This window comes from Lampris incognitus, chromosome 3, assembly GCF_029633865.1.
Source record: "Lampris incognitus isolate fLamInc1 chromosome 3, fLamInc1.hap2, whole genome shotgun sequence".
Taxonomy (NCBI): Eukaryota; Metazoa; Chordata; class Actinopteri; order Lampriformes; family Lampridae; genus Lampris; species Lampris incognitus.
In genome coordinates this window covers 75,923,984-75,951,767 of record NC_079213.1, presented here as the reverse complement: position 1 = coordinate 75,951,767, position 27,784 = coordinate 75,923,984, and the positions used below count along the sequence as shown (strand labels likewise).

Genomic DNA, 27,784 nt, shown 5'->3' with positions numbered 1-27,784 from the left:
TTTGTGCCAACTATCAGGCTGCAATCTGGAAACAGTCTCTTCAAGCCCAGCCATCTGTAGCAAGCCCCAAGGACCATGGATGGACCACAGACGATGAGGGGCAGCTTGAGATCCAGTGGATGTGTGGTTCTCCAGCACCAGATGCTGTCTTGCTGCCGATGTCCTGCAAGTGTGTGAGGTCGTGCCAACTACCAGAGTGCACATGCCTCAACAACGGCCTGAAGTGCACAAACATGTATGAATTACAAACTTGTTCCAACCAACGCAGTGAGGAAGAGCCTGTTGCACAGCTGACGGACTCAGATGTGGATGACAGTGATGATGATGATGTTGAACTGTAGTCACAGATGGCATGGTGTCTCAGGAAGGGTAGATTACATTGTCTTAATATTGTTCTGAAAGACTGGACACATTTTGAATACAGTTGTTCATATACGTACACTACCGTTCAAAAGTTTGGGATCACCCAAACAATTTCGTGTTTTCCATGAAAAGTCACACTTATTCACCACCATATGTTGTGAAATGAATAGAAAATAGAGTCAAGACATTGACAATGTTAGAAATAATGATTTGTATTTGAAATAAGATTTTTTTTACATCAAACTTTGCTTTCGTCAAAGAATCCTCCATTTGCAGCAATTACAGCATTGCAGACCTTTGGCATTCTAGCTGTTAATTTGTTGAGGTAATCTGGAGAAATTGCACCCCACGCTTCCAGAAGCAGCTCCCACAAGTTGGATTGGTTGGATGGGCACTTCTTTGAGCAGATTGAGTTTCTGGAGCATCACATTTGTGGGGTCAATTAAACGCTCAAAATGGCCAGAAAAAGAGAACTTTCATCTGAAACTCGACAGTCTATTCTTGTTCTTAGAAATGAAGGCTATTCCATGCGAGAAATTGCTAAGAAATTGAAGATTTCCTACACCGGTGTGTACTACTCCCTTCAGAGGACAGCACAAACAGGCTCTAACAGGTACTATTTAATGAAGATGCCAGTTGGGGACCTGTGAGGCGTCTGTTTCTCAAACTAGAGACTCTAATGTACTTATCTTCTTGCTCAGTTGTGCAACGCGGCCTCCCACTTCTTTTTCTACTCTGGTTAGAGCCTGTTTGTGCTGTCCTCTGAAGGGAGTAGTACACACCGGTGTAGGAAATCTTCAATCAATCTTCGAGTTTCAGATGAAAGTTCTCTTTTTCTGGCCATTTTGAGCGTTTAATTGACCCCACAAATGTGATGCTCCAGAAACTCAATCTGCTCAAAGAAGTGCCCATCCAACCAATCCAACTTGTGGGAGCTGCTTCTGGAAGCGTGGGGTGCAATTTCTCCAGATTACCTCAACAAATTAACAGCTGGAATGCCAAAGGTCTGCAATGCTGTAATTGCTGCAAATGGAGGATTCTTTGACGAAAGCAAAGTTTGATGTAAAAAAAATCTTATTTCAAATACAAATCATTATTTCTAACCTTGTCAATGTCTTGACTCTATTTTCCATTCATTTCACAACATATGGTGGTGAATAAGTGTGACTTTTCATGGAAAACACGAAATTGTTTGGGTGATCCCAAACTTTTGAACGGTAGTGTACATCTTAACAAATTAAACTACTTTTGACAAACTTTACCTGGCATACTTCTCTCACATACCTGTGGAAACAAAAATAGTCATATATTGTGCTTACCTATCTTACTTACCTTTTATAGCCTACCTGTGAAAACAACATAGTTATACACTTACCTACCTTACATAGCCTACCTGTGGAAACAACATAGTTATACACCTATTACCTTACTTACTTTTTATAGCCTACCTGTGGAAACAACATGGTTATACACTTACCTACCTTACTTACCTGCTATAGGTGTGGCCAAAAATGTTCATACATTTACACTTACTTGGCAAGGCATACTTAAAGAGCTATGGAAACACAATTTTACATTTACCTAACAAACCTGTGAAGACAACTTGAGAAATTTTGGCCAGAGTCATCCCTCCTATTTTAGGCCTGAAATCACATCTAACAATGAAATAGTATGGGTATAGTATACATTTCCTAAATCCTTGGAGTCCTGAGAGTATTCCAGTTTTTGTCTTTTGTGTCTCTGATGTTACCTGATACCACAGGGCTTAAATAAATTATATAGTTTAGGCGAAAATTGTAGAAAAATGTGTGTTTTTTATGGTTTGAAGAGCTCCAGTGACCTATATGTTTGTCAGAGAGTTTCACCAGTGGGCTTGAAGGAAAGCGTAGAAAGCACCCTTTAAAATGATACCAAACACAATATTATAAAACACTGAAAAGTGTCTTGACCATGAGCCTAAACCAGGATATAATCCTGCAGCAAAAATGCAGTTTACTTTCAGGGGTGGTTTACTTCATGAGGTGATAGCCACTAAAAAGCTACCCGTCTGAGAGGTCTATCATATCAAAACATAAACTAGGAATGTATAGGTATAAGAAAAATCACAAGTAGAATTTGCCCACCCAGATGGTACCAATATCTGGTCTGGCCCATGGACTAAATATATCATTTGCAAAGGATGTGTCAAAGCTAATCTAACAGTTTGTCTTGTTTATGTAATATTCTGAATGACTGTGATATTTTGGGAGAGGAATATAAAATTAGATTAATTTAGATGCCAAACACAATTTACCAGGGCAGAATGCAAGTGTGGGAAAAGGTAAAAAGGTAGCCGTGTGTATTTACACCAAAATCCTGGTATTTCCCTGAGTTTCATATCCTAGGACTGATTTTAAGTCTCTTTCAAATCCCTACATTTTAGTAATGTCAGACACCACTCTGCACTATGGTCACTCATCCTGTCCTATGATCACTCTATGTTTATCACATCCTTGCTAACACTGAGGTTGAAAAAAAATACATGACCAGAATACAAAAACAACACGTCAAACATGCAATGCTAGGATTCTTGAGACCTGATTACACAGTCATGATGCTAGGAAACTGCTGTGCTCATGCCAAGGAAGACTGCTGTACCATACCCAAGGCTGATTTCCAAGATCCTTTCACACTAAAGGGGATTCAAAAACCGAGGATTTTAGTTCAGTGTGAAAGGGGTATTATAGAAGGTATGGGGAGAGCTTGTATTAACCAGAAATCTATTCAGGTATGGCAACACTGACAGCAAGTGATTAGAGAATCTGCTGAAAAGGCCAGGTTTTTTTTTTGTTCTTCACATTAGAGTTAAACCTTAACATACCAAGGGGAGGACCCTCAAATCTAACCATTTTCTCCTGACTGAATTCATAGCAATCAAAATCATTGAACACATGAAAATCAATAAGCTAGTCAAGTTAGCATGCAACATACCAGAAGTGACACGGGGCACCTCCCCCTGACTGGAGATGTTACTCTGTGGTTGGTTCATGGCTGCAGGGTTCTCAACAAGGAAGCCAAGTCGGTAGTCAACCTGTGGATGGACAGAGACAATAATGTAGATGAAATACAGCTGTGAGATAGAGAGCATGTGTACGAGATGACCTGCTGATTACCCAGAGCCTTACCTTCGTCTTGGAATGCCATGTGAAGTGCAGACTGTTGGTCTCACTGGGCACAGGCAAGGTGAAGGATAGCGCATAATGATTCACTACGTCATCACGCACATAAAAGAGCTCTGCATCCAGGCCTAAGTGGGGACAAAGTATATAAAAATGCACCTGATTAGAAAATCCACGAGGTCGGTTTTTATTTTCTAAATTAGCCTACAGAAGTACCCTTTGCATGCACAAATAAAATCAAAAGGAGAATCCACAACAGTAAACATAAATCCCCTCAATTCACAACAAAGTCACACACCAGCAGGCTGACTGCAACACAGAAGTAAAGGAAAAACTTTATTACACAGAAAGCAAAATATTTATCTTGGATTTGGGGGTTACCTCTAAATGACAGATATAGACTAACTACATCTGTTAGCACTTCAGAGCTTTTAGTGCCCAACTAAAACACATCAGAACTCAAGGGAGACAACCCCTAAAATATGACTACAATTTCCTCGCCAGGAAAAATTTGGGTAGTGGATGCTTAAGAGACCGGTACTGGAATGCTTTTCATAAAAAAAAGTTCTGATCCTTTCAAATTACCATACAACACCCAGAAGCCCTCTAACCATTTTGCCCCGAGTGAATTCATAGCAATGAAAATCCCCGTACACAAAAAAGTCAATAAGCAATAAGCTAGTCAAGTTACCATATGGTGTCGGCGTGTTGTTTTGTTTTCGTTTTTTTTCCTGTTGTGTAAAGCAAAAAAAACAAAAACAAAACTTCACTCCCACTGCATCATAAAGTCATACAGGTAATACATGGTGGTTTTTAATGTAGGGAGCGAAATCCCCAATCCTGGCCTGGGGCAGCGTCATTAGTCCTAGAAAGGCCCTGTCTGGTGGAGTGGGGACAGTCTATCAGTTTTGGAGGATCGAGTTAAAAGAGATGGGAAGAATGTGCCCAGGCTCCCCTCAATACCCCAGAGCATTGTCTCAATGCTCTATGCTCATGGATCTTTTTCACATTGGCTCAATTAGAAACACTCTCAGGCTTCTGCAAACTCAAGATACTCAGTGAGGAGAGGGGGGTTTAGATTAGACTAGTTTCTAAACAAGTACCAAGAGTCAGACAGCCCCCTCCTCAGACCTAGTTGATGGCTTTACACTGATGTTTTGTGACGTTTGACACCTTATGAGGTAAAGACTCCAAGGAGTGAAATTCCTTTAAATCCCTGGAGCGCTACTGAGCATTCTAACTGGTCAAACCCATACCACAGGCTGAACAGCGGTGGAATGCCTCTATACACCGGTTCTCATGCACAAAGGACCAGGCACACATTTAACAGTCATGTGTGTGCCTGCATGAACACACACACACATACAGGAGCATGCCATGCAAACACACACACACACACACATACACACACACACACACACACACACACACACACACACACGAGATCAGGGCTGCAATAATTGCCTTCCTCATGCTCAACTCTGTGTGACTCCCGTCTCTACATGTGGCTGTACTGCTTTGATACCAATTAAAACTATGCAGCCAGTCACAGGGGCCAAGACAAGGAATAGGAAGCAGACCTACCCTGAGTTTGTTCTTTTCAGAATCCATGCCCCGCCATAACATCTCAAAGAAGTCAATTTGTGGAATAAGTAGACTTGAGAGCCGAAGTGCTGCCAGGCAGCATACTGAAATAAGAATATGAAAGACCTCAACAAGCTGTAAGATGCGATTCTTACTTAATGGATAGAGGCGATTCAACAGCCTGTACTGTTTTGAGCTGCACTGAGGATTTGGAGTTTGTCGGATGTCCGCCTCTAGAATTACATGTGACATATTTAAGACATTTACATTGTCTGGCAACAACAGATGTAGCAACCAATTATCTTATCTGACTGCAACCCATTCTTGTTGACTGATAGATGATCAGACCATGAAATAAAAGCATCATCATGAAATAAAAGTGTCAATATGAAATGAACGTTCCACTGAAAAGTATTGCTAAAAGGGGAAAAGACACACTTGGATACATACTACATTTTGGGAACGTACAATGAAATAGTGTGGTGAAGAAGGCATTTTGAAATAAAACATGTTCTTATGAAATACAAATGAAGTTAAATGTAACAATATAGATGTGAAGATGAGTATGTAATGATTAAATGTTTTAGAATGATGCGTTGCATATCATTTAATCATTAAATTGTTTCACAATTCATTGGCTCATATTGCTGCATTTATTATAATAATAATAGTGATGATGATGATAATAATAAGTTTCCTCCCACAGTCCAAAGACATGTAGGTCAGGTGAATCAGCTGTACTAAATTGTCCCTAGTGTGTCAGTGTGTGTGTGTGTGTGTGTGTGGGCCCTGTGATGGCCTGGTGGCCTATCCAGGGTGTCTCCCCGCCTGCCACCCAGTGACTGCTGGGATAGGCTCCAGCACCCCGCGACCCTGGGTAAGGTATACGCAGTTTGGATAATGGATGGATGGCTGGACAATAATAATCATTACATTTATATAGCGCTTTTCTAGACACCCAAAGCACTTCACATTGGTGGTGGTTGAAGTGAGTTACCCTCTTCAATGTGTAGCACCCACCATAATTCATATAATTATTCATATCATAAAGGCATAATCATCTTTTTTTAATTCAATTTTGAATAAAATTTTAAGACTGAGGCTATGTACTCTCTAAAAGCTATAACAGGGAAACCAGCAGAGGAGACTGTGCGTGTAAACAGGATTCTGTTAGCTAGTTTTCACAACGTATCGCGTCTAACCATAATATCACACACTGGTTGGCATGATGCACAACCACATTGGCCTACTCTTATATCAGTAACAACTAGCTGAATACTGAAGTCCTGCGGTCTTCACCACATAGCTATCAAACTGCACTCACCGAGTGTCTGCTAGTTGCCTTTAAACTACACTAGGTTGTGTAGAACCATCCGACAGGGAGTGAGAGGGAGGGGGCGGTTTCATACCAGATCATTTCATGGTTCAATCGCTAATAATATTAAGAGTGAGAGATTAAAAAAAAAAATATTGGAATTATGTGAATACTAGCAAAATAACTTTTAATACAACTCTCTAGAAACAGATCTAGTGCCAAAGGTTTGATCCCACTTTCTTATCCAACTAACATACTCGTCTTGGCATAGGTCCCCTCTACTTCTGCTTGTAAGCAAAGACTCCTTCCCAGTACATGACTAGAGCAGAAACAAAAACAAGCAAAGACTATTTTTACTGTTATGCTTTGCTAAACAGTGAGTCCTATTTACTTAGAAAAAGTGAAACCAGAGAAATTAACAAGGAACAGATTAGTCCTGAATTAGCAACAGTATGGTAGTGGGTGCAGTGACAGCACTCTTCCATATATCAAGCTGGTGGTGGAAGGAGCTTCGCAAGAGGCCAGAGGAGTCTTTGAAAATGAAAAACCCACCAAAACAACATACAACCCACCTATAAAATGTGTTATGTTGTTATTAGCATTCTTGCTAGGCTACTCTCCACAAGAACTAAATTTACCAAAGAAAAACATAAATAATATATGCGATAGTCCAATTTCTAGGCAATCCCATTGGGTTAAATGATTCCAGAAGAGGGATGGACAGTAGCACTAAAAAAAAAAATAAAAAAAAAAAGAAAAGAAAAAAGAATCAAGATTTATTTTCATTCAATCCTGTTATAATATTACAGTTGCTTTATGAATTTCACCACAACACATGTGGACACAGCATTTTCATTAAAAATCAATGGTGAAAAATGAAATGATAATTGACTGAACTCAGTTAAAGTATCATAAGAGACTCTCCAAATGTGTAGGGATTCTGCATAGTTATTGAAGAATATCATTGACCGGGCTGTCAGGAACAGTATTCCCATGACATGAAAATGGCATGTTCTTACAAAGTCAATTTTACAAAAGGCAAGACTGAACTCTTGTCAGCCGCACCATTCAAATGTGTAATGATTAACCTGTATAAAGTACTACACGTGACTTGATGTTAATATGAAACAGCAAGCGCAAGACATTTGCAACAATACATTTAGCTATTATTTTGGGCCCTGCAAAGCATGAAGTCAACATGCAGCCTTCTCTTGCAAGCTGTGGATCACGTTGCAGGCTTTGGGTGAGGAGAACAAAAGGTGGCCTTGGCCAGGTGGCAGGGCCCAGGACAGGTAGAACAAAGAGCCTCCTATGTAGAGTCGACACTGCGCCTCCCAAAGCCTCCATCTCCAAGTATCTAGGAGATAAACATTCCCCTCAGCCCCTCACTAAGGAGATACCGGCCACATTATATAGGGAGGAGAAAATGAGGGCCTGCTCGAAACTCTATCAACTGGAAACTCCAAACAAATCCATGGACAAGAGGCATGAGTAGGCTTACCTAGTTTGGATCTCATAGTCTCCGGTTTCATCAAGCAACTACAGCCGCCAAAAGCTGAAGAGGCCTGCTTTTTGTCAGTGATTGAAACATAGATAAAACTAGAAGTGGTTTACAAGTCTGTTAGGATACATACTTTCCCACCCAACAGATTTTCTAAGCCAACCTCAAGACAATCTTAAGACACAATGGAACAAAATATTTTTGCTCCGTTCTATGCAACAATCAGGTTTCTGTTGGGAAAATTGTCTGTCAGCCCACATGCCCTGTGGGAACATTTCAATTTGTCAGACAAATAAATAGGGAGGGCTCACATTTGCTAAACCCAATATACTCAGAGCCCTGTCATTTGTAACACTGACAAATGTTAAACTGGCTCAACAGGGAGTGAAAAAGCAAACATATTAGACATGTTCACAAGATGAACTCACAAAAACATGCTGAACGATCAAGATTTTGTAGCTAGCTATCTTGTTATAAAGTTAATAGTCAAGAAAAGTTGATAAGCCCAATGGACCAACACAAGACAGTCATTTGGGGGAAGAGCTCCCCATAACAACAAAAGCAAACACTGGCAAGCAATGACAAATGCTGTAAGTTTCCCAAAAAAGGATTGCATTAGGTCATACATTGAAATAGGTGCATACATTCAAATGTGAAAATACTTCAAAAACATTCTAATATGATATTCTGCTCATACCACCTATCTTTAAATAAAGGGTATTAGAAACCTTGGTTGACACATGAGCTACATCACTATCACTTATTAGTCAACAGGAAATGGCTTGTTGCCAATTTAGTTTGAATCCCCTGTGGAGTGGTTGGTTTACACTTGGCTGAAATAAATCATAATGTTAGCCAAATTTTACAGCACTTTCCAAGAGCTCTTTAAAGCTGCTACGAGGAGTTTTTCCATTATCTGATTATGTCTATCGTGATTATTTCTCAGTTGCAATTTACTCTTGATGGCTTTATATGACTAATGTAAGTAAGTGAAACCATTAACGAGGAGATTGGATATTTCTATATAATGATTCTGAATGCTTGTCTCTGGGTCACATTACCTGTAAAATCTGCTGAAATGATTTATGGTAAACAAACAGGATACATAGCTATAATTAGAGATACATCCTAACTGCTGCATAACTTGAAAACACCCACTTTTCCAAAACACCACTACATCTCTCACTCTTCTCATCAAAACAGATGCACGAGCTGCCAGAGGAGGAGTGGAGATCTTTGCGACAACACAATTCTTATGTGAAACGTAGTTGTTCTTCTGCAAAGCACTACAGTTTTTGTCCACAGGTCTACAAAGTCAACAAAAATCCAAAACTCTGTGTCCTGGTCACTGCACCAGCAACTGCTCTGGTCAGTTGGGGCGCCTGTTTGGGGGTGGGGGGCATAGCATGATCCTCCCACGCTCTATGTCCCCCTGGCAAAACTCCTCACTGTCAGGTGAAAAGAAGCGGCTTACGACTCCACATGTATCTGAGAAGGCATGTGGTAGTCTGCAGCCCTCCCGGAGCAGCAGAAGGGGTGGAGCAATGACCGGCTCGGCTCAGAAGAGTCAGGTAATTGGCCGGATACAACTGGGGAGAAAAAGGGGGGGGTCCCCCTCCCCCCCAAAAAAATCCAAAACTCCTCACAGCAGCTTAAAAAAAAACTCAATTAAAAAACGTGAGATCGTGTTAACCGTTAAGTGTAAGAAGCGGACCAATATTCCTCTAACCAAAAATAATTCCCCACTAAAACGTCAAAAATCCCTTATGTACATCAATGTGTTTCCGCCTTGACAGCAATAACTACAATATGTTTTATTATCTGTCTATACATCATTGTTGGATATTTAACAAACCACCCCATGTAAGTAGGACAGGGTTGTTGGGATTGAGACAACATGTATGAAATTCCACCCTTACTAAGATCTAAGCAGCCATGCACCTTTCTTTGCAGGTGGTCATATGGGCATGCCAAAATCAAATGAGAGATTAGATCTATGGTGGCTAAGGCTGACAGAGGTTGGCGTGTCACAACAGAAAACCACTTTCAGATGTGACTTGACTTCCGGGCCAACATCACAGCACCGGGATGGACATCAAAGAGGGGGTCAGGAGGGGGAAACAACCATCACCACACAGGCACAGGCCAATTATTTGGGGGGGGATGTATATTGAAAAGCTTAACTAGAACCTTAAAGTTCTAACTAAAAAACAGCATTTTAGCGATGGATGACACTACAGCTCTCGTGAAAAATCAGCCAAACTTTAAAGCATTCCACAGCGAGGAGAAAAAGAGAAACACACACCGAATCACAATTTCTGAGGTTTTCTTTCACTTACTTCAAAGAGGCCATACATCAATTTCCCTTTTATTCCATGGCACGCCCTAAGGGCAGAAAAGGATGTTGGGAAGAAAAAAGGAATCTGCGCAAGACTGTCTGCCGCTGTCCCATCATGTTGATGGTTATGCTGCTGAATGGGGCACCTTAGTTTACTCAACCAATAGAAAATAGTTTACTGAACAAACAGAATGTGGGTTGGTTGTTAGTGGCAGGATCATACCATCTTGAGGTTAATATAGGTTCGTTTAAGTGGCCTCACACACCACCCTTCTTGTCTAAATATGGGCAATGTTTTTATGCGGCCTGCTTGTGAATTCAGCTTTGTGAATTTAGTAATGGTTTGAAGGCCTGGGTAAAGTATGAACCAAGTCAAATGTTTATATAGAATTTAATGAAGGAATTGTGTTTACTTCTTAACATTCTATTTATTTTCTAACTAAAATAACTTATGCTACATTTTAGCGATAAACTTCTGTACATGCAAAGTTATTAAAGAAATAACTTGTCTACTGTTTTTAACTGTATTTCTTTTAATTCCACAACTTAAGCATATCAAAATCCATGTAATTCTTGAAAAACAAAGTGATTTTAAAATCAGTTGTTAAATCTGCTGAATCTCCTCAAGAAACTGAACAAGCATCAGGGACAAGAACATCAGCATGCAAAGCTCAATTCCATCAGTCCTTTTTGAATACACATGCGCGTACATCACACTTTCAAACACTCAATTGGTTTGAATCTTCCAGCAGACCTCTATTCCCAAGGGGTTTGAAATACACTTAATCTATAAACAAAGCTGACACACAACACATAATCAGGATATGCTGTGCCACACCACACCACATGACAGGAGGTCTGGAGATACTTTGACAATACACAGCTTAGGCCTTCCTATTAAACACAGAACTAAAGGCAACTACTGACAACTGAAGTTACTGTACAGAAAGCCAAAGAAGAAAAAAAATCTGATTTAAAGAGATGATCAAATGACAGGTTAGAGCAGGACTCTGCCACTGAATAGCAGAATCCTTGGAAGGTTGTACAAAGGAAATGAATACAGCTGCCAATCATTCCCTCGCCGTTTGCAGGCTCTTTTCTCTGAGCCGTTCTGATTGCCTTTCAGTTCTTTGAATGAGGGAGGGAGGGTGGATAGCACTGGGCTCTCCAGAATGCACTGGTGATTTTTCACACCACGTATTTTGCATGAGGAACTTAGATACTGAGGGACAGTGAATGGACTGACAAAACTAATAAAGATATCCATCTGGATACTGCCAACTAGCTAAAAACAGCCTATCCCTACTTTAAGACGAGGAAACAATTCTGAGGAGAACTAAAAGCTGATTTTAATAGGAAATGCCTAATTCCGTCAAAACAATCGTCATGTCTGTTGGGCAGCTGTGGCATCCACTTGACTGGAAATACCCAATATTTGCACTACTATGTAGAGAAGCGAGACAAGCAACATGGTGAGAGTACCACGCAAGGACTGGAAACAGACTCTCAGTGCTCACTTCTTCACTGACAAAATTCCCTTGGAATTTTTTTTGGGATCTACTCCACTGATGGATCTTCCATGGAAAACTAGGGCTCAAGCAGGCCACTCTTACAGGAAACCGTAAATAGAGGATGAACAGAAAACTCCCACAATACTTTTACCTCATCTGCTAATGCTCCAATGGATGCCTATGTCAGATGAAACAGAGTGTAATTGAGACCTTAAAAATGTAAGACAAGTGACATAGATAGGAGTTTGGGCTCCCACAATCTACTCAGAAGCTTTACACAAAAACAAGGGGGGAGTGAGCAAGCAAGCAGGGTTATCACTCATCTTTATTATCAGTCTTTTGTTTTAGCAGAAAAGTAGGAGAAAATGTTACCTCCTAAAGGGAAATAATCCCTTTGATAAAAACATTCTTATTCATCTTGGTTCAACTCACTAAGAATTATTAGCCAGTATACACAAACTACCTACAAGCTACAGCAGTCAATGTATATGCTTAAATCACAAGCCTTCTAATAAGGAACCTCATTGTTTAGCTTGAGCAGTATGATGACACCCACATATTGTGCATTTTTTAAACTATCAGCATCCACTCCAGTTTTGAACCAATGGAAAGCTACCTTCACACCCTCAAGTCTTAGTTACATATGGCCATCCCTGTCTAGGCAAATGTACTTGTCAGTCAGACAGATTGATGAGTCAACGTCACAATGCAATTTACATGCATTCTGCATTGTCTGTCCTTTTATGTTGTCTTACCGTGGTATGCTGTAGACAACTTTATTTTTTTAATGCCTTGCTGTAGCAGCTGACCCTTTGGGTTGAATAAAGCTAAATAAATAGAAACTGAGTCAGACTGTGAGCTGCAGCTGAATTCAAGGCAACAGATACAGGTCTTGAGACATAGCAGATACAGGAACTGGGGGATGGGAGATAAATGCAGGTGGTGAGGCAGTTGGGAGGTTAAGAAAGCAGCTCCTGTCACAGGGAAGGATTTACGAAATAGGCAGTTCACTAGCCATTAGTCACATGTGCAAAAACAATCAAAGATGCTGCTTCTGCATCACTAGGAGACAAATACACAGATATACAAAAGCGCAGTTTTACTTCAGCCATGTCATTTTCCTTTCTTTCCTATGGGAGTCACATTGTTTGGCTAGGTTATCAAAATTGATGGAGGTTCAGAAGAAAAAGCTTAAACAAATGTGCAAAGTCCATCTGTTGACTTAAAATCTCAAAGCAAGAAAATAGCATCAATAGAGCACATGACTCCATTATTATAATTGTTATCTTATCTTGGAGGAACAATAGCTCGGGAGGTAGAGCAGGTTGACTGGTACCTGGAGGATTGCTGGTTCGATCCTCGGCTCCTTCTTGCAAAAAATGTCAAGGCGCCCTTGAGCAAGACACCTAACCCCCTTAACTGCTCCCGATGAGCTGGTTGTTACCTCGCATGCCTGATACCGTCACTATCAGTGTGTGTGTGTGTGTGTGGGGGGGGGGGGGGGTGAATGTGAGGCATTCATTGATTGTAAAGTGCCTTGAGTGGCTGTTGCAGCTAGAAAGGTGCTATATAAATGCTATCCATTTACCATTTAGCCATGGGCAAGGAATGTTCATTGGGTTGGACATTTCTGTGTCAAATGGAAAATAAAGCACCTAGTTAATCCAATGAAATCAGGAGGTAAAATGGCGCTTGGAAATCTAAAGCTTTGCTTCATGCAAAATAGAATGGTTTAAATTCTTTCCTACAGAGACATTCTAAAAAGTGGAAAACTAAACTTCTCTCTGCTTTGAAAAGCAATGTTGTAAGATTACATTTCTTTTACGTAAATAAGAAGCAGCATATACTGAAGGCTGTGATCATACTGGACTGAAAGAAAATCGTAGAGAAAATGTCAAATGAAATTCTCTGCATGACACTCACACCTGAGTATCCTATTAAAGACCTACTTAAATTAATACAGGAAATCATTAAAAAGCCTTCAAAAGTTCTGCAATGATGATTACAGAATCAAATTTCATGTTTGCAGCAGTCTGCCTAAAAGTTAACCATCAATCTTAAATCCTGCCTTTCTTGGACAGGGTCAGGGTGGCAACACAGCTCTGCAGCCCACACATCGTTTTCCCAAGCAAATTTCTTCAGCTGCCACAGGGAGATCTCAAGGTGTTTCCAGTGAGGACATTATCCTTCAGCTGAGCCGGGATTATTCCTCCACAAGTCGGCTCTTATGAGGTGGAAGAGTCACCTCAACTTACTGTTATCAGTTGAACAGAGCAATAGCTCTACTCCAACGTCCTCCTAGATGCTGGACCCTATCGCTACAGGGTGAGCCCTGCCACCTGCAAAGTAACGTCATTTTTTTTGTCATATGTAAGGGTACCAGCAAGAGTTAATGGGGAGGTTTACAAGATGGTTGTGAGACCAGCTATGTTATATGGTTTGGAGACAGTGGCATTGACGAAAAGACAGGAGGCAGAGCTGGAGGTGGCAAAGTTGAAGATGCTAAGATTTTCACTGGGAGCGACGAAGGACAGGATTAGGAATGATTATATTAGAGGGACTACTCAAGCTGGACGGTTTGAAGACAAAGCAAGAGAGGCAAGATTGAGATGGCTTGGACATGTGTGGAGGAGAGATGCTTGGTATATTGGGAGAAGGATGCTGAATATGGAGCTGCCAGGGAAGAGGAAAAGAGGAAGGCCAAAGAGAAGGTTTATGGATGTGGTGAGGGAAGACATGTAGGTGGCTGGTGTGACAGAGGAAGATGCAGAAGAGAGGAAGAAATGGAAACGGATGATCCGCTGTGGCGACCCCTAACGGGAGCAGCCGAAAGTAGTAGTAGTATTGTCTCTGTGACTAGTCAGAGCTTGTGCTTATAGATAAGGGTTGGAATAAAGATTGTCCAGTAAATATTAACTAACCGACCTTTAACATATGTCAAATAGGTTCCGGTCCACCTACAAAGACACTCGGGTAGATCCAACTAAATGTAAATCTTTAAGAGCCCACAAGACAAAGGAGTAGACCCATCCTGGTCTTTGAACAAGCAAAGAGGCCAAAGATAGGCCTCTTTTGTGTCCTTACCACTCCCATGGGCAGCCCCCCCCCCCCATAACCACAGAAAAAAAAACCTTTCAATTAAATTTAAAAAACACCAGTGAGGTGCTTTTCTATGTGAGGTTGGAATGAGACATGTAATTGCTGCAACACTGGCATTACGAAGATGATGCCAGCCTCCCCTATGTTCACATGTATTTTGTCTAGAGTTACCAATACATCATCAAAGGATGTCTCCCCACAGATATTTTCATTAGCACATACAAACATTATGAGATTTCTCCACACAGCTAGAGGTGTTTCAGACAAACCTCAAGCCTGCACCTGCTTACCTAACAGCTCAAAGCTATCACCCATTAAACCAGTGTTAACCAACCCCGCTCCTGGAGGGCTACCATCCGGCCGGTTTTCACTCCAACCCTAATTTGACACACCTGATTCTACCAATTACCTACTTATCTAATTACCTTAATTAATTGAATCAGATTAGGGTTGGAGTGAAAACCAGCAGGACAGTAGCTCTCCAGGAGCAGGGCTGGTGACCACTGCATTAAACTGTGCTTAGAAAAAGGAGCACAGTGACAAAAGGGGGCTCATGGTCTAACATCAGAGTGCACTGAGAGAAGGGAGCAACATCAACAACATGCGTGCTATTTTTTTCCTCCCATTCAATAGTTTGATGCTCTTGTCACCAAGTCTCTCTGTGACTAGATGCTATCCCTTCATTCCATTCACACAATTTCAAATCGAATATTAATTAATTGGGAGCCACATGAAAAATCTGTAATCTGATCATTCACTAAGGTGGTGGTTATCAACCATGTGCCTTGGAGGGTTCATGTAGGCCTAAATATGGGTTTTAATAGCCAACCACCAGTACACCAGCTAATTACACTGATCACTCCTCCCCTTTCTGGTTGAGGGTGTGTTAAATCAGTTAAACTAAATAGTGTCATGTTGGGTTGGTATTGAAATTCACATATACATAGATATCCATGGCATATGGATGAGTACCACTGTGCTAGATGATTTTTTCAAATTCAAACAAGGACTAAAAAAAAAATCACCAGGAATTACACTGAATCCCTAAAAGTAACACAAGTAATGCATATTTTCAAGACTAGATAAAGGAGTGGTAACTTTATTTTTACATGGTAGGACAGTCAGGACAAGATGGTAGGCAGCGTCTAAGCCACGGACCATTGGTTGCTTTCAGAGGAATAATGAGAAAAAACATGGGCAGGAAATAAAGCATAAAGGTGGTTCATTCTCTGTAGCTACCCCAACTGGTCCTGCAGAAGTGCTGGAAGATTAAGATCTGTTGAAGGAATTACAGAGCAATAGAGACCCCAGAGATAAGGAGAGGAAATGTCTGAGAGGGATAGGGGAAAGCAAATGTCTATTCCAACATGATTTGAGATGCCTCAGCCCTCCTCTCACCACACAGCACTATCCCAAAAAAAAGAGTCAAGAGACACTCCTTATATCAGATTGTATAATCTTGTTCACTAAAGCACATCTCTGAAAGCCTCAGCATTCAAGATGTGGAACTAATTGCTCCCAACGTCTGTGACCAGTAGACCTGTTTATGTATCTGAAAAGCATTAATTGTAACATTCTAGAGCAGATTATACGATGATATTAGGTGTCTAAACATCATAAACCACATATAATCACTTCTATCTGGAAGTAATAAGTAATGCAGCATGAACAAATCAGCCAATACAGCTTCCTGTTTGAGGAGCAAAAAATAGGACACGATGGGCAATGAATATCTTGTTTTATCTTTCAAATAGACAGGTGAGAACCTTTTTTGCTCTACTCCAGTGGTGGAACTTGATACAAAATGTGATAAATTCAGTCAATTAATTTTCCAGCAGCACCTTAATGATGCAGTTGTTAAAGGAAAATTCCGATTTTTTTTTTAAACGAGGGTCTTACTTTCAAAACTGTTGCCACTGTGTATCACTTATGATATAACTTTACCCACTTGCTTCATTTTGGAGATTTTGGACACGGGACAACCACTGGAGGCGCCTTACGAGGCAACTGAACAAAAGCATTAAATCTGTCCTTTAAAAAAAAAAAAAAGAAACCCTGGTGCTTCAGTTAGCGTTTATACATGATTTCCCATTATCTATGACTTCTCAGTCACGCTGTAGTTAATTGATGATTACTACCAGCTGGTCATTACTGCAAGTTGAAGCAGGAAGTAGCTCAGCAATGGAATTGACCTTTGATAATATTGGACATTTCTGGTATTAACTTTTAATGTGTACTTTTGTTTTCACCTCCAAACATGTCATTTAGATAATTGGATTAAATTAAACTTGTTGAAACATGTCTGACGCTCGTATTCTGTTGCCCCTTAAGACGCTGTCTAAAGCTGAGTCCTGTGGTGGTTCCATATCCAAAATCTCTACAGTGAAGCTGGCGAGTAAAACAATATCATAACCGATATGCTCGATGTCAAAAACTACAAAATAAAACACCGAGGTTGTAAAAAAATAATAATAAAATAAATTCCTTGAATGTACTGGCATCTACTGTACACTGGCATTTGACATGATATCTCTTAGCTACAATATGATTACTATTTAGTGCTCCAAGATGCAAGTTGGTTGACACGCATATATCTGCTAATTGTTGACTCTTTGGATAAATGTTTCTGCCAAATGACAAAATGTATGTTAATGTTATCTGAGAAGTCATCTAACGCCTAAGCTTCCAGTCTTCAGCAGGACATTGCTCTCTAGTACTATTACCGCTTTATTAGTCCGAGAGTGGCACTCACACTGTTAATGACTACTTTCAAAAGCACCACCCACACTTCCTAGTAAACCCTATATTAACAACTTAGGACCAATCAGTGATGTTGCTCTTTTTCAACACCAGCGGGCCATAAGCTTATTTGGAAATGGAACACAGTGACTAATACAACAAATGTCAAACAACGCTTTGACTTACAGTTAAGGTCAAAATTATTAGCCCCCAAGGTACTATGGAATATTTCCTTAAAATTCTGCCCAATGTTTGCATCATTCATAAAACTTTACATAGTAAATCATTCATCAATGTTAAGGCCCCTATTTGGTATATTTTGGAATGTAAAATAAATCTTCATATTTGCTTTATACCAAATGTAGTGAAAATTGAGGTGGTCAAAATTATTAGCCCCCCCATGTGATTTTCTGCTTTCAAACCACACCTGAGCAATCAATCAGCATTGAACTTTACTTAAGGGACTCCAATGAACAGGGCTAGTGGCACTTGAACACTTGATTGAGAGGGACTACTCTTAAATTCTTGGTAAGAAGTAATTTCATCATGCCAAAAAGTAAAGAAATCAGTCTGGAACTCAGAAAGAAGATAGTGGATGCTCAGCTTAAGGGGTAAGGCTATACTGCCATTTCCAAGCATTTCACAGCGTCTAGAACAGCTGTGCGGTGCATCATTGTAAAGCACAAGGAGACCAAATACGTGAGAAACAAACCTGGGCATGGTCGAAAGTGCAAGATTTCAAAAACTTTGGAGAGGAAAATAGTCAGAGATGTCAACAACAATCCCCGGATCTCGGTCAAGATGATTGTTGCTGAACTGGCCTCTTCTGGACTTGATGATTCAAGGAAGACTGTTGTGAGGGCTCTTCATCGTGGTGGGCTTCGAGGTCATCGTCCAAGAAAAACTCCATTGCTCACACAGCAGCACATCAAAGCCAGACTGAAGTTTGCCCGTGAACATTTGAAACATGGGCATGAGTTTTGGAAGTCTGTCCTTTGGTCTGATGAGACTAAACTTGAGCTGTTTGGGCACATGGATGTTGCTTTTGTTTGGCGAAGGAAGGGAGAGGCCTTCAACCCTAAAAACACAGTTGCCACAGTTAAACATGTTGGTGGGAGCATAATGCTGTGGGGCTGTTTTGCTGCTTCAGGCACAGGGACCTTGTTCGGATGCATGGAGAAAGAAGATTATGTTGATATTTTGAAGGATAACGTAAAGAAATCTGCTGCCAGTCTAGCTTTAGGTCGCTGCTGGGTCTTCCAGCAAGAAAATGACCCAAAGCATACATCCAAGTCAGTCCAAAACTTTTTGAAGGACATCAAAATCAAGGTCCTGGAGTGGCCCTCTCAGAGCCCAGATCTCAATCCTATTGAGAATCTGTGGCGGCAGCTCAAGGTTAATGTCCATGCTGGAAAACCACGCAATTTGGGTGAGCTGGAACGATTTGCCATGGAAGAATGGGCTAAGATCCCTCAAGAGACATGTGATAACCTAGTTAGGAACTACCATAAGAGGTTGTTGTCAGTTGTGAGTCAGAAAGGTTACACTATTGACTATTAATTGTCAGAGGGCTAATAATTTTGGCCTTGTTGTCAGAGGGCTAATAATTTTGTCCTTGTCTTTTTTTTTCTTGTTTCAATTCAGTGCATCAGTAAAATATCTTAATCAAGCTTAGTGGAGATTTTGTCTTTGTTCTTCTGGAAGCAATTAAACTATAAACACTTTTGGTTATGGTCAGTTCCATGGAAAAGTTAAGGGTTTTGCTTGACTTCATAAAGGGGGCTTATAATTTCGACCTTAACTGTATAATATTCCAAATGTGAAGTAAATAAAGAACATGCACCTGTTTGTTTTGCAGGTCAATAAAAAACATCAGGGTGGTTGGTTAATTTCATGATATTTGAATGTAGTGCTTTTGGCATTGGCTGCTTCATTAAACCTGTGAACCTGTTATGACTTGCTTTATGTTGCCTAGGCTTAGAAGGCTGACTAACAGCATTAGTTATTACACCATTACCCCCCATCAACTCCTGATAGCATTGCTTCTGAGTTTTTTTCTTAAACAAAAAAAAAACTCTGAGGGTGATCTTGGCCATCAAAAAGACATGCATGTTAGGAGTTGGTACTCCTGTCTATGCCCCTGACCGAGGCATGGCAAGACGAACTGGAGTTGGTCCCTGTGCACTGCACGGCGGCTGCCCACTGCTCCTAGCTACACAGCTAGGAAGGGTTAAAAACAGAGGTAGAATTTCCCTGCGGGGATCAATAAAGTAATAAAAACATTTTAAAAAATAGTTGAAGCAACTAAACTAACACTATTTAAATGGACCTCTCATCAACCACAAGCCAATTCCTTTTCTGGAGTATGCAAGGTAACTGCTAAACTAAGGGAAGCACCATCACAAAATGTCTTGTCAGGATACTACAGAGCAGTTCGGTGTGGGTTTGCAAGTACTTGAAATGTTTTTGTGAGGGATGCAACACCATTCCCCTGCAAGGTATTTTATCATTGGCATTTGCTCATAAAATACTAAAGCACCCCCTCACCCTTCAGATGGGAACACAGACATCCCAACAAGAGACCACTGCAATCATTTAAAAAATAAAATGCTGTGTCAAAGAATGGCCATGTTCATTCAGAATGGAACTGTATTCGCTGGCATTTATCCTGGTCTGTTTGTGGGTGAGTACACCAAAACCAAAAACATACTTGGAAACTGCACTTCACCTGTTTTCAGTATATTTTGTATTCTGCATTCACAAGTGTTTCCTTTATTTTTGCAGTTACGTGCAATTATCCATGGCCTACAAATTGCCAAGCATATGGGTTGCAGTGTGCAAAGAGTTGGACAGATCTCAGTCAAACAGGCGGAAACCATAACGGGTGCCTTTTTGTAACCCATTCAGCACAACAGTTGTCAGAAAATGTACTAAATGTTTTGTCCAAAAGTGAATTACCTGTTTTATGACCAATATTATATTGGTATTAATGCAAAATTGAAATCTATACATTCCCGGAAGTAATTAATACACCCTGACCCCCAGAATTGAATAAATGATGAAACATTTAGAAACATCACTGGAAGATGCAGTTTGTTTAGCCTACATGCACTCCTTTTGTGAATCACATTCACCTAAATTAACCAATGTTGCCATAACTGAGAATTATAAAAACCAAATTGACTAAGCTGTTCGTAGGCTGGGCCTGGCTCCATTAAAAATTCCCAAAAATTTATTAGCTGGTCAAGCAATCTTAATTCAGAAAAGCTCAATCGTGGAGGTTGGAAAATTCAGCTTCTAGAAACCCAATTAATTACATTAACACAAACTTTTGTTTTCTTAGAGAAATATTCACATACAGAAATTCTGGCTTTCTTGAGGGACAAATTTTGTGACCATGCAGGACGTATAAGAAAACAGTCCCTTTCATCCTATGATATGTTTTATTTCCAAGTTAAACATTGACAAGACTACAGAGGCCGTTACTGTTACACAAACTGTCATCCAGTAGCCAACAATCCTCTTAGGCCAAATTTACAGCGTAAAACAAATGTCAGTCACACCCTAACACTGTAAGTAAGACTCCAACAGAATATTTTTGTATTTATTCCGAGACAGCATCTAAGACAAACTTTACACCGCTATCATGGAGATGAATACATCGTGATCACTGTTGAGCTGCATTTACATTATGAAATCAGCCTGTGCTATGAATGAATACCACTCCAGGAAATATATGCTGGTATTCCTTTATCTATGGCCGACAGTCTTTAATCACTTGCCTGTCTAGAAAGGCTATTAATTGCAAAAATGATCTCTAGTCATATTTTGAATGTATTACAGCTACTTAAAGACCTTTTTATCTCACATAAACCTCTATTTCACGATACGTTTTTAACCTCACCAATAACTGAATAAAAAGACAAAATGAATGACATGAATGAAGCAAAAGGCATGCAACCTATGCATCCTATAGAAAATGACTTTTACAACGGTGTACTTGTCCAAGTCTGTAGCTCTTTTCGATCTGCGTGTGACATGACACCTCCCTGGATCATAGGAACATTCTGAGGGTCAGACAATTAAATTAACGCAAATAAACCATCATCTAGTCAAAACATGCCATACTCATGTTATTTGTGATAAATCCATTTTGACAACAAGAACATTTGAAGCCATTGGGCTCACCAAGTAAATTTTCAAGTAAACTGAACTGAAAAAAAATATAGCCGTTTCCGTTGATTTCAGATGTTTTAACACCAGTGTTTATGATCACCGATTAGTTTGAAGGCCAGATTAGCCCTTTCATCCTTTTGGCACACAGGTACCCTCGCTGACCCCAATGACACCAGCACAGGGCTATTAATGGGACTACGTAATACATTTCCAACTACACACCGCGGTTCAACACAACTTAGTACTGCTTTGATTGCAAAGGAAAGCCGATAAGTGCATGGGCACTGGGTGACAACTCGACCGCAACGAGCAAACAGATTGCTGCCACACGAGTTCAACCCAAGTTATTTAACTAATAGGGAATCAGACTTTACAAACAGAGGCCGTACTCAAGCTCCCTTACCCAACAGCTTCTTCACTTCCTCCACGCTCATGTATATGTTGACACTGGGGTGATTGTTATTGTTGAACCCCGGAGCGCTGCTTGGGTTGGCGAGGCAGACGGCCCCTTCCAGCAGAAATAGGAGAAAGAAGCCCCCAAGTCTCCACAGCAGCGAATGTGGCCAACATCGGGACTCAGACGAGCTGCCAGAGCAGTGAATCAACCCCAACATAGCAGTTGTCGTCTGACTCGCAGTTGTTCTCCTTGTTTCCCGATCCCCGAATTCTCTCATCCGTATCTGAAGTTAATCCCCGAGGGCAGCATTACTATCGACGTAACGCGGAGGCGCAATTTTGTTTAAGCTAAATTTACGTTTTCGCCACTTTGTTTTTTTTTCTGGAGGGGGGGGGCGCTTCTTGTTAGCTCGACCGCTAGCCAAGCAGGCTAACTTTTAGTCAGGTTGTGCTAACCGTCCGCGTTTTCATGTGTCGTCACGGCTCGGGGGTGTTGGGCGAAATATAAAATAGATTTTCGTCGTACGTATAAACTTATCAACACACTACCGCTGGTCCGCTTTGATTCGTACGAGGAGGTAAAAGGTTAAAAATACGTCTTAAGTCTCAAGCTAACGCACCCAGCTCCCTCCCTCCATGGTCCTCCCTCCCGTCGTCTTTCCTCACAACTGTCCTAGGAAGAAGGGGGGCACGCTCTGACGTCACAAGTCCTCGACGAGCGCGAGTCTTCGCAGAGTTTGAGGAGTACTGGAAGAGTCTTCCAGCAGTCTTCTAGTCCACAGAATGAGTAAGAGATTTATTCTGGAGTAATTTCTCTTTACTGAAGGAGACCGGGACAAGTCGTCAGGAAGACAGAAACTTTGCAATTAAACGTTCAAGAGCGAAAAAGACGATCAATCGCCTTTTTATAGTGAATGAATGAATGAATGAATGAATGAATGATTGATTTATTTTGAACATGTAAATAAGCAGGATATTACAGATAAACCATTGCCAATAATCTGAAGTGATCAACAAATCCACACAAACTCAGCGAACAAATCTCCGCATGCATCAGGTTATTTGTTACGTGTTTGAAAAGGAGGAGGACGTATACACTTGTTTTTTTCCTACCCCTTCTCGCCCACTCTTAAATTAATTCAGCTTCTATACGTTTCAAACTCAATTCCCACTGTACTGTATTGCTCAAATTCAATGCAAGTTGTGGTGTACAATATAAACTCAACTACTGTAAACAATAAGAGAGGAAAAAAAACACGCCAAAAACACAAAAGAGAAAGGAAAAAAAGAAGTTAATGAAAAACATCCTAATGTCATGTACCAAGAATAAACACATCTCAATGCTACGTATACAACCCAAATAGCCACTCGGTGTCATAGAAAGAAAAGGGAAAAACAAAAACAAAAAAGTAATAAGAAATTTTTTGAGACAACGCTTCGTCATACCTATATCTCTTGATAATTAGTCCTTTGCACTTCTTCTTGAACTGCATAATGTTTGTACTGTCATGATCTGTGATCATGGCTCTCCCACGCCTGATTGGGGCTTTAATCCAACTGCGCCCGTGTTCCTGAATGACCCGGATTGCTCAACTTCGCTCAACCTCCCCTGTCTCCCATTGGCCGGCCGGTTCCTGCGCACCTGCGCCCAATCTCCTCGATTGGCCTCCCTGGGTATATATACATGTCCCTTGGTTGCTAGGGCGCTTTGTCGGGTCGTCTCACACTCTCACTGAGACTTTTGATAGCCAGAGTGCCTCGTCTGTTGTGAGCTTTCCCCGTGTTCATTCACGCCGTTTGTACCTGCTGTTTTGTAACTTTTGCCGCTAATCCTCCCCGCTATCTATACCTGCTGTTTTGTTCCCCGTAATAAAACATTGTCGGAACCGGTGTGCCTCCACCGTCTCCACTTGGGTCCTATTGCTGCTACCACCGTTACAGTACAACACGATGGTTTGGTGTACCGGAGACAACGTAGGCCGGGGCCAGTGTCTGGGGTGAATGGCCTCCGGCGAGGAGTTGTTCGGCTGGATAACCGGTAGCCTGCCTCCCGATCTGTTGGTACTGAACCCGCCAGCCTGCCTACCGCCCGGTAAACTAACGATCAAGGGGTGGTGCCAAGCCGGATCCAGCTCTGGACCCATTCTGGGGTACCAGCCTGGCCAGGGGAGGTCCCCAGTCCCATGTTCCTCGGTTCCGACGTCCTGTCCGACTACCAGTCGCCCGCCACTTCAGCCGACCTATCGGGGCTCGGCTGCCCAGCGTTCCCGAGCCTCCGAAGCCTGCTCCAAGCGGCGGCTGCTGCCCTTTGGAGATCGCTAATGATAAGCTAATGCTAGCTAGTGCTATGCACCCCGTACTGGTGGCTAGCTATGGGGGAAACGTGGTTGCACATATAATTGAATGATTGTTTTATGTATATGCTTTCAGCTCTTATGGTGGGTCTATGGTGTGACTAGTAAAATGCTGCAATAAATGGTCTGATACCGCACCATGGACCCATCAGTCGTTATTGGAGTGCATCGTCTGAATAAAGTCCGGCTGGAATGCTACAGTAAGAGCTAGCCTCTTCATCAACCCTGCCGCCACGCTGCACCGAGAGGTCTATGACGACGAATCACGGGGCCAAGTTGCTACTACGTCTGGTGTTGCTGACAACGGACACTTCGTCGAGCAACTCGGCGCCATTCTATGGGTCTTCTAGACCAGGGGTTCTCAAACTTTTTCACACCAAGGACCACTTGATCATAAAAAATTGTTCCGTGGACCACCTAACCAGCCGGCCAACACCCCCCCCTCCCCCGCCCCCAAAAAAACATTTTAAAACAGTCTATATTAGGCTTACAATAGCATTTTATGTTTTATATTACAAATTGTCTGCAGAATATTACAATACAAAATATGTAATAAATAGGCTACTAGCAAAATTAGGCTAGGCTTCTACCATATACCTTGATTTTTGTGAGATGTGTAATTACTGTTTCATATTAATTTTGTTCAGAGCTATTGCCTTTGGTTGTGATGTGATGAATAAAACATGGGAATTTATTTGAAATACCACTGTCAGGGTGAACTCAATGTGAATTAATCATTAAAAGAGTGAACTATTAATGTTAATTTAACAAAAATTTGTTTTAATATGAATCAAATCTTTGTACTGGCTCTTGTGAAGCTATGAAATTACACATTTCAAATAAGCATAACGGCTTTACAGGTAGCAGCAGTCAACAACTAATGGGAGGAATTCTGTTGCATCACTGACTCAATGTCTGGCTCCACACTAGAGAGTTTCAGTCTCATACAGGGGGCTACATCGATCTTGTTCCTCTGCTTGGTTTTCAAACCAACCAGTGTGGGGAACCCAACTTCACAGTTGTAGGTGGTTGAAAACGGCATTAACACTTGCAAAGCAGACTCAGCCGGCTCAGGATGTTCAGGTTGGATGAGAACCCAGAAGTCTGTCAAGCATTTTTCTCTTGAACGCCATTCTCAGTGTTCCATCTGATGCAATGTCCACAAGACTATCCACCTTCCGTGTGTAACGGGGGCAGTCCTATGCTGTTCTATGCTGGTCAGCCTGCTGCACGCCCGTCACTCTCATCATTAGCTCTGCGTTGTGTTCTAGTTGGGTAGGGCCCCAGGTGTTGTGGGGGGTGTAATGTCCGTAGACGCCTTGTCTTACTGACATAAGAATAATTCAAGAACGAGCCGACTTCGTAGGTTCTTAACTGTGTAGCTTTTACTAGCGTTCATCCGACATACAACCTTCATAACATGCCCTTCTAACTTCCTGTATACGTCACACGCACTGCACGTACACCCGTGAGTAGGTCAAGTTAAACACGTGACCTTTCATTCATTACATCTCCCTCTCTAAGATGATTTTCTAACCTGTATATCACCCCCCTTTTCACAAAAAAAATAAAAAATCCCCCACAGTACACAAGTCCATACGCCTCACAAATCCAGCCGGATTGCAGGCTTGCTCACCCTGCCAGAGCGAGTAACATATGGTGTGGAAGTTGGCATTTCTGCTGCTCGGGACTCATCCGTGTTTCCACTCTCCCTTGGAGTGACATGGTCAGGATCCCTGCTGACAAAGGTGAGTGTTTTAGGTGTGGCCAACAGGTGGCGCCTGTTCCTTCTGTAATGTTCACCTTGAGCTGTCTCCACTATGTAGGATCTGGGAGTGGAGCTCTGACTGTGAACAACTGCTGGCATTGTCCATGTTTTCTGTCCATCAAGTTTGGTGAGTACTGCGTCACCCGAGTTCAGTGGGCGCAGTGTCCGCACGCCGTTCCTGCGGTTGTAGTAGAAAGCCTGCCTCGATTTGGCTGCGGCGTCAGCGGTTTTGATCAGTTCCTCTTTAGGCCAGGCCGGTTTCAGGTTATGCTGCAATGTGGGTAAGGTGGTTCTGAGTCTCCTACCCATGAGCAATTCCGCTGGACTGGCTCCAGTGGAAGAAGAGGGTGTAGCTCTGTATGTCAACAGGGTGAGGAGAGGGTCTTCCTGCCTTAATATGCTTTTGGCTATCTGAACAGCCCTCTCTGCCTGTCCATTACTCTGGGGGTAGTGTGGGCTTGAAGTCACATGGATGAAATCATAATCCTCACTGAACCTCCTCATCTCTTCTGAAACTAGCTGTGGCCCATTATCGCTAACTACAATTTCAGGGATACCAAAACGTGCAAATGTAGCCTTCAGCCTAGCTACAACCTGACTGCTAGTAGTTGTTGGTAGATTTAGGATCTCCAAAAACCTGGAATAATAGTCAGACACTATCAAGTAGTTTTGCTTTTTGTACTCACACAGGTCTATGCCAACTTTCTGCCATGGTCTGGATGGGAGCTCACTTGACATTAAAGGCTCTTTTCTCTGTGTGTTCTTGTGTTCTCTGCAGAATTGACATTGCTGTATCTTTGTTGTAATGTGCTCTGTCATTTTGGGCCACCACACTGACTGGCTAGCTCTCTCTTTGCACTTAACTATCCCCTGGTGCCCGTCGTGTATTCTGTCTAAGATCACCTCCCTCATCTCTGTGGGAATGACGATACGACTGCCTCTGATGACTAAACCATCTACCTCAGATAACTCCCCTCTCACCTGATAAAAGTCTCTGACTGTCTCCGGCACTTTATCGACATACTCAGGCCAGCCGTGTCTGATGAAGCCCAACACTGTCTGGAGCTGCAGATCCCCATCCGTGCTCTGTTTTATCTCCTGCATCCTTTGAGGTGTGGCAGGCACCTGGCACACGATGGCATCAATGTGCGCTGCAACATCATCATGAGAAGCACCATCTCCGTAGCGCTGCTCTGGGCCTCTGGAGAGTGCATCAGCCACAGCTAAAGTTTTGCCTGGTGCGTATTCAGCCACTGCGTTGAAACGCATCAGCCTCATTAACAGTCTCTGGCACCTAATGGGCACATTATCCAAGTCTTTGCTGTTCATGAGAGGCACTAGTGGTTTATGATCGGTGACAAGTCTGAAATTGTCAAGCCCAAACAAGTACTTCTCGAACCTTTCACATGCCCAGACGCTGGCTAAGCACTCTTTCTCGATCTGTGCGTACCTTGTCTCTGCGTCACTCAGCCGTCGGGAGCA

General features: G+C 41.7%; 1 protein-coding gene across 2 annotated transcripts in view; it reads right to left on the bottom strand.

Annotated features, from left to right (window-relative positions):
• ryk (receptor like tyrosine kinase) overlaps window positions 1–22,817 on the bottom strand; it is a 67,057-nt gene extending 44,240 nt beyond the window's left edge. For both annotated transcript variants that reach the window (XM_056277315.1, XM_056277316.1), the window contains exons 1-3: window positions 22,188–22,817; window positions 3,528–3,649; window positions 3,334–3,433 (exon numbers count right to left, since the gene is read on the bottom strand). In XM_056277315.1, the coding sequence (XP_056133290.1) occupies window positions 3,334–3,433; window positions 3,528–3,649; window positions 22,188–22,458 (493 nt within the window). In that variant the 5' untranslated portion in view covers window positions 22,459–22,817. The remainder of the gene's footprint in view (window positions 1–3,333; window positions 3,434–3,527; window positions 3,650–22,187) is intronic.
• Between the last annotated feature and the right edge of the window lie 4,967 nt (window positions 22,818–27,784).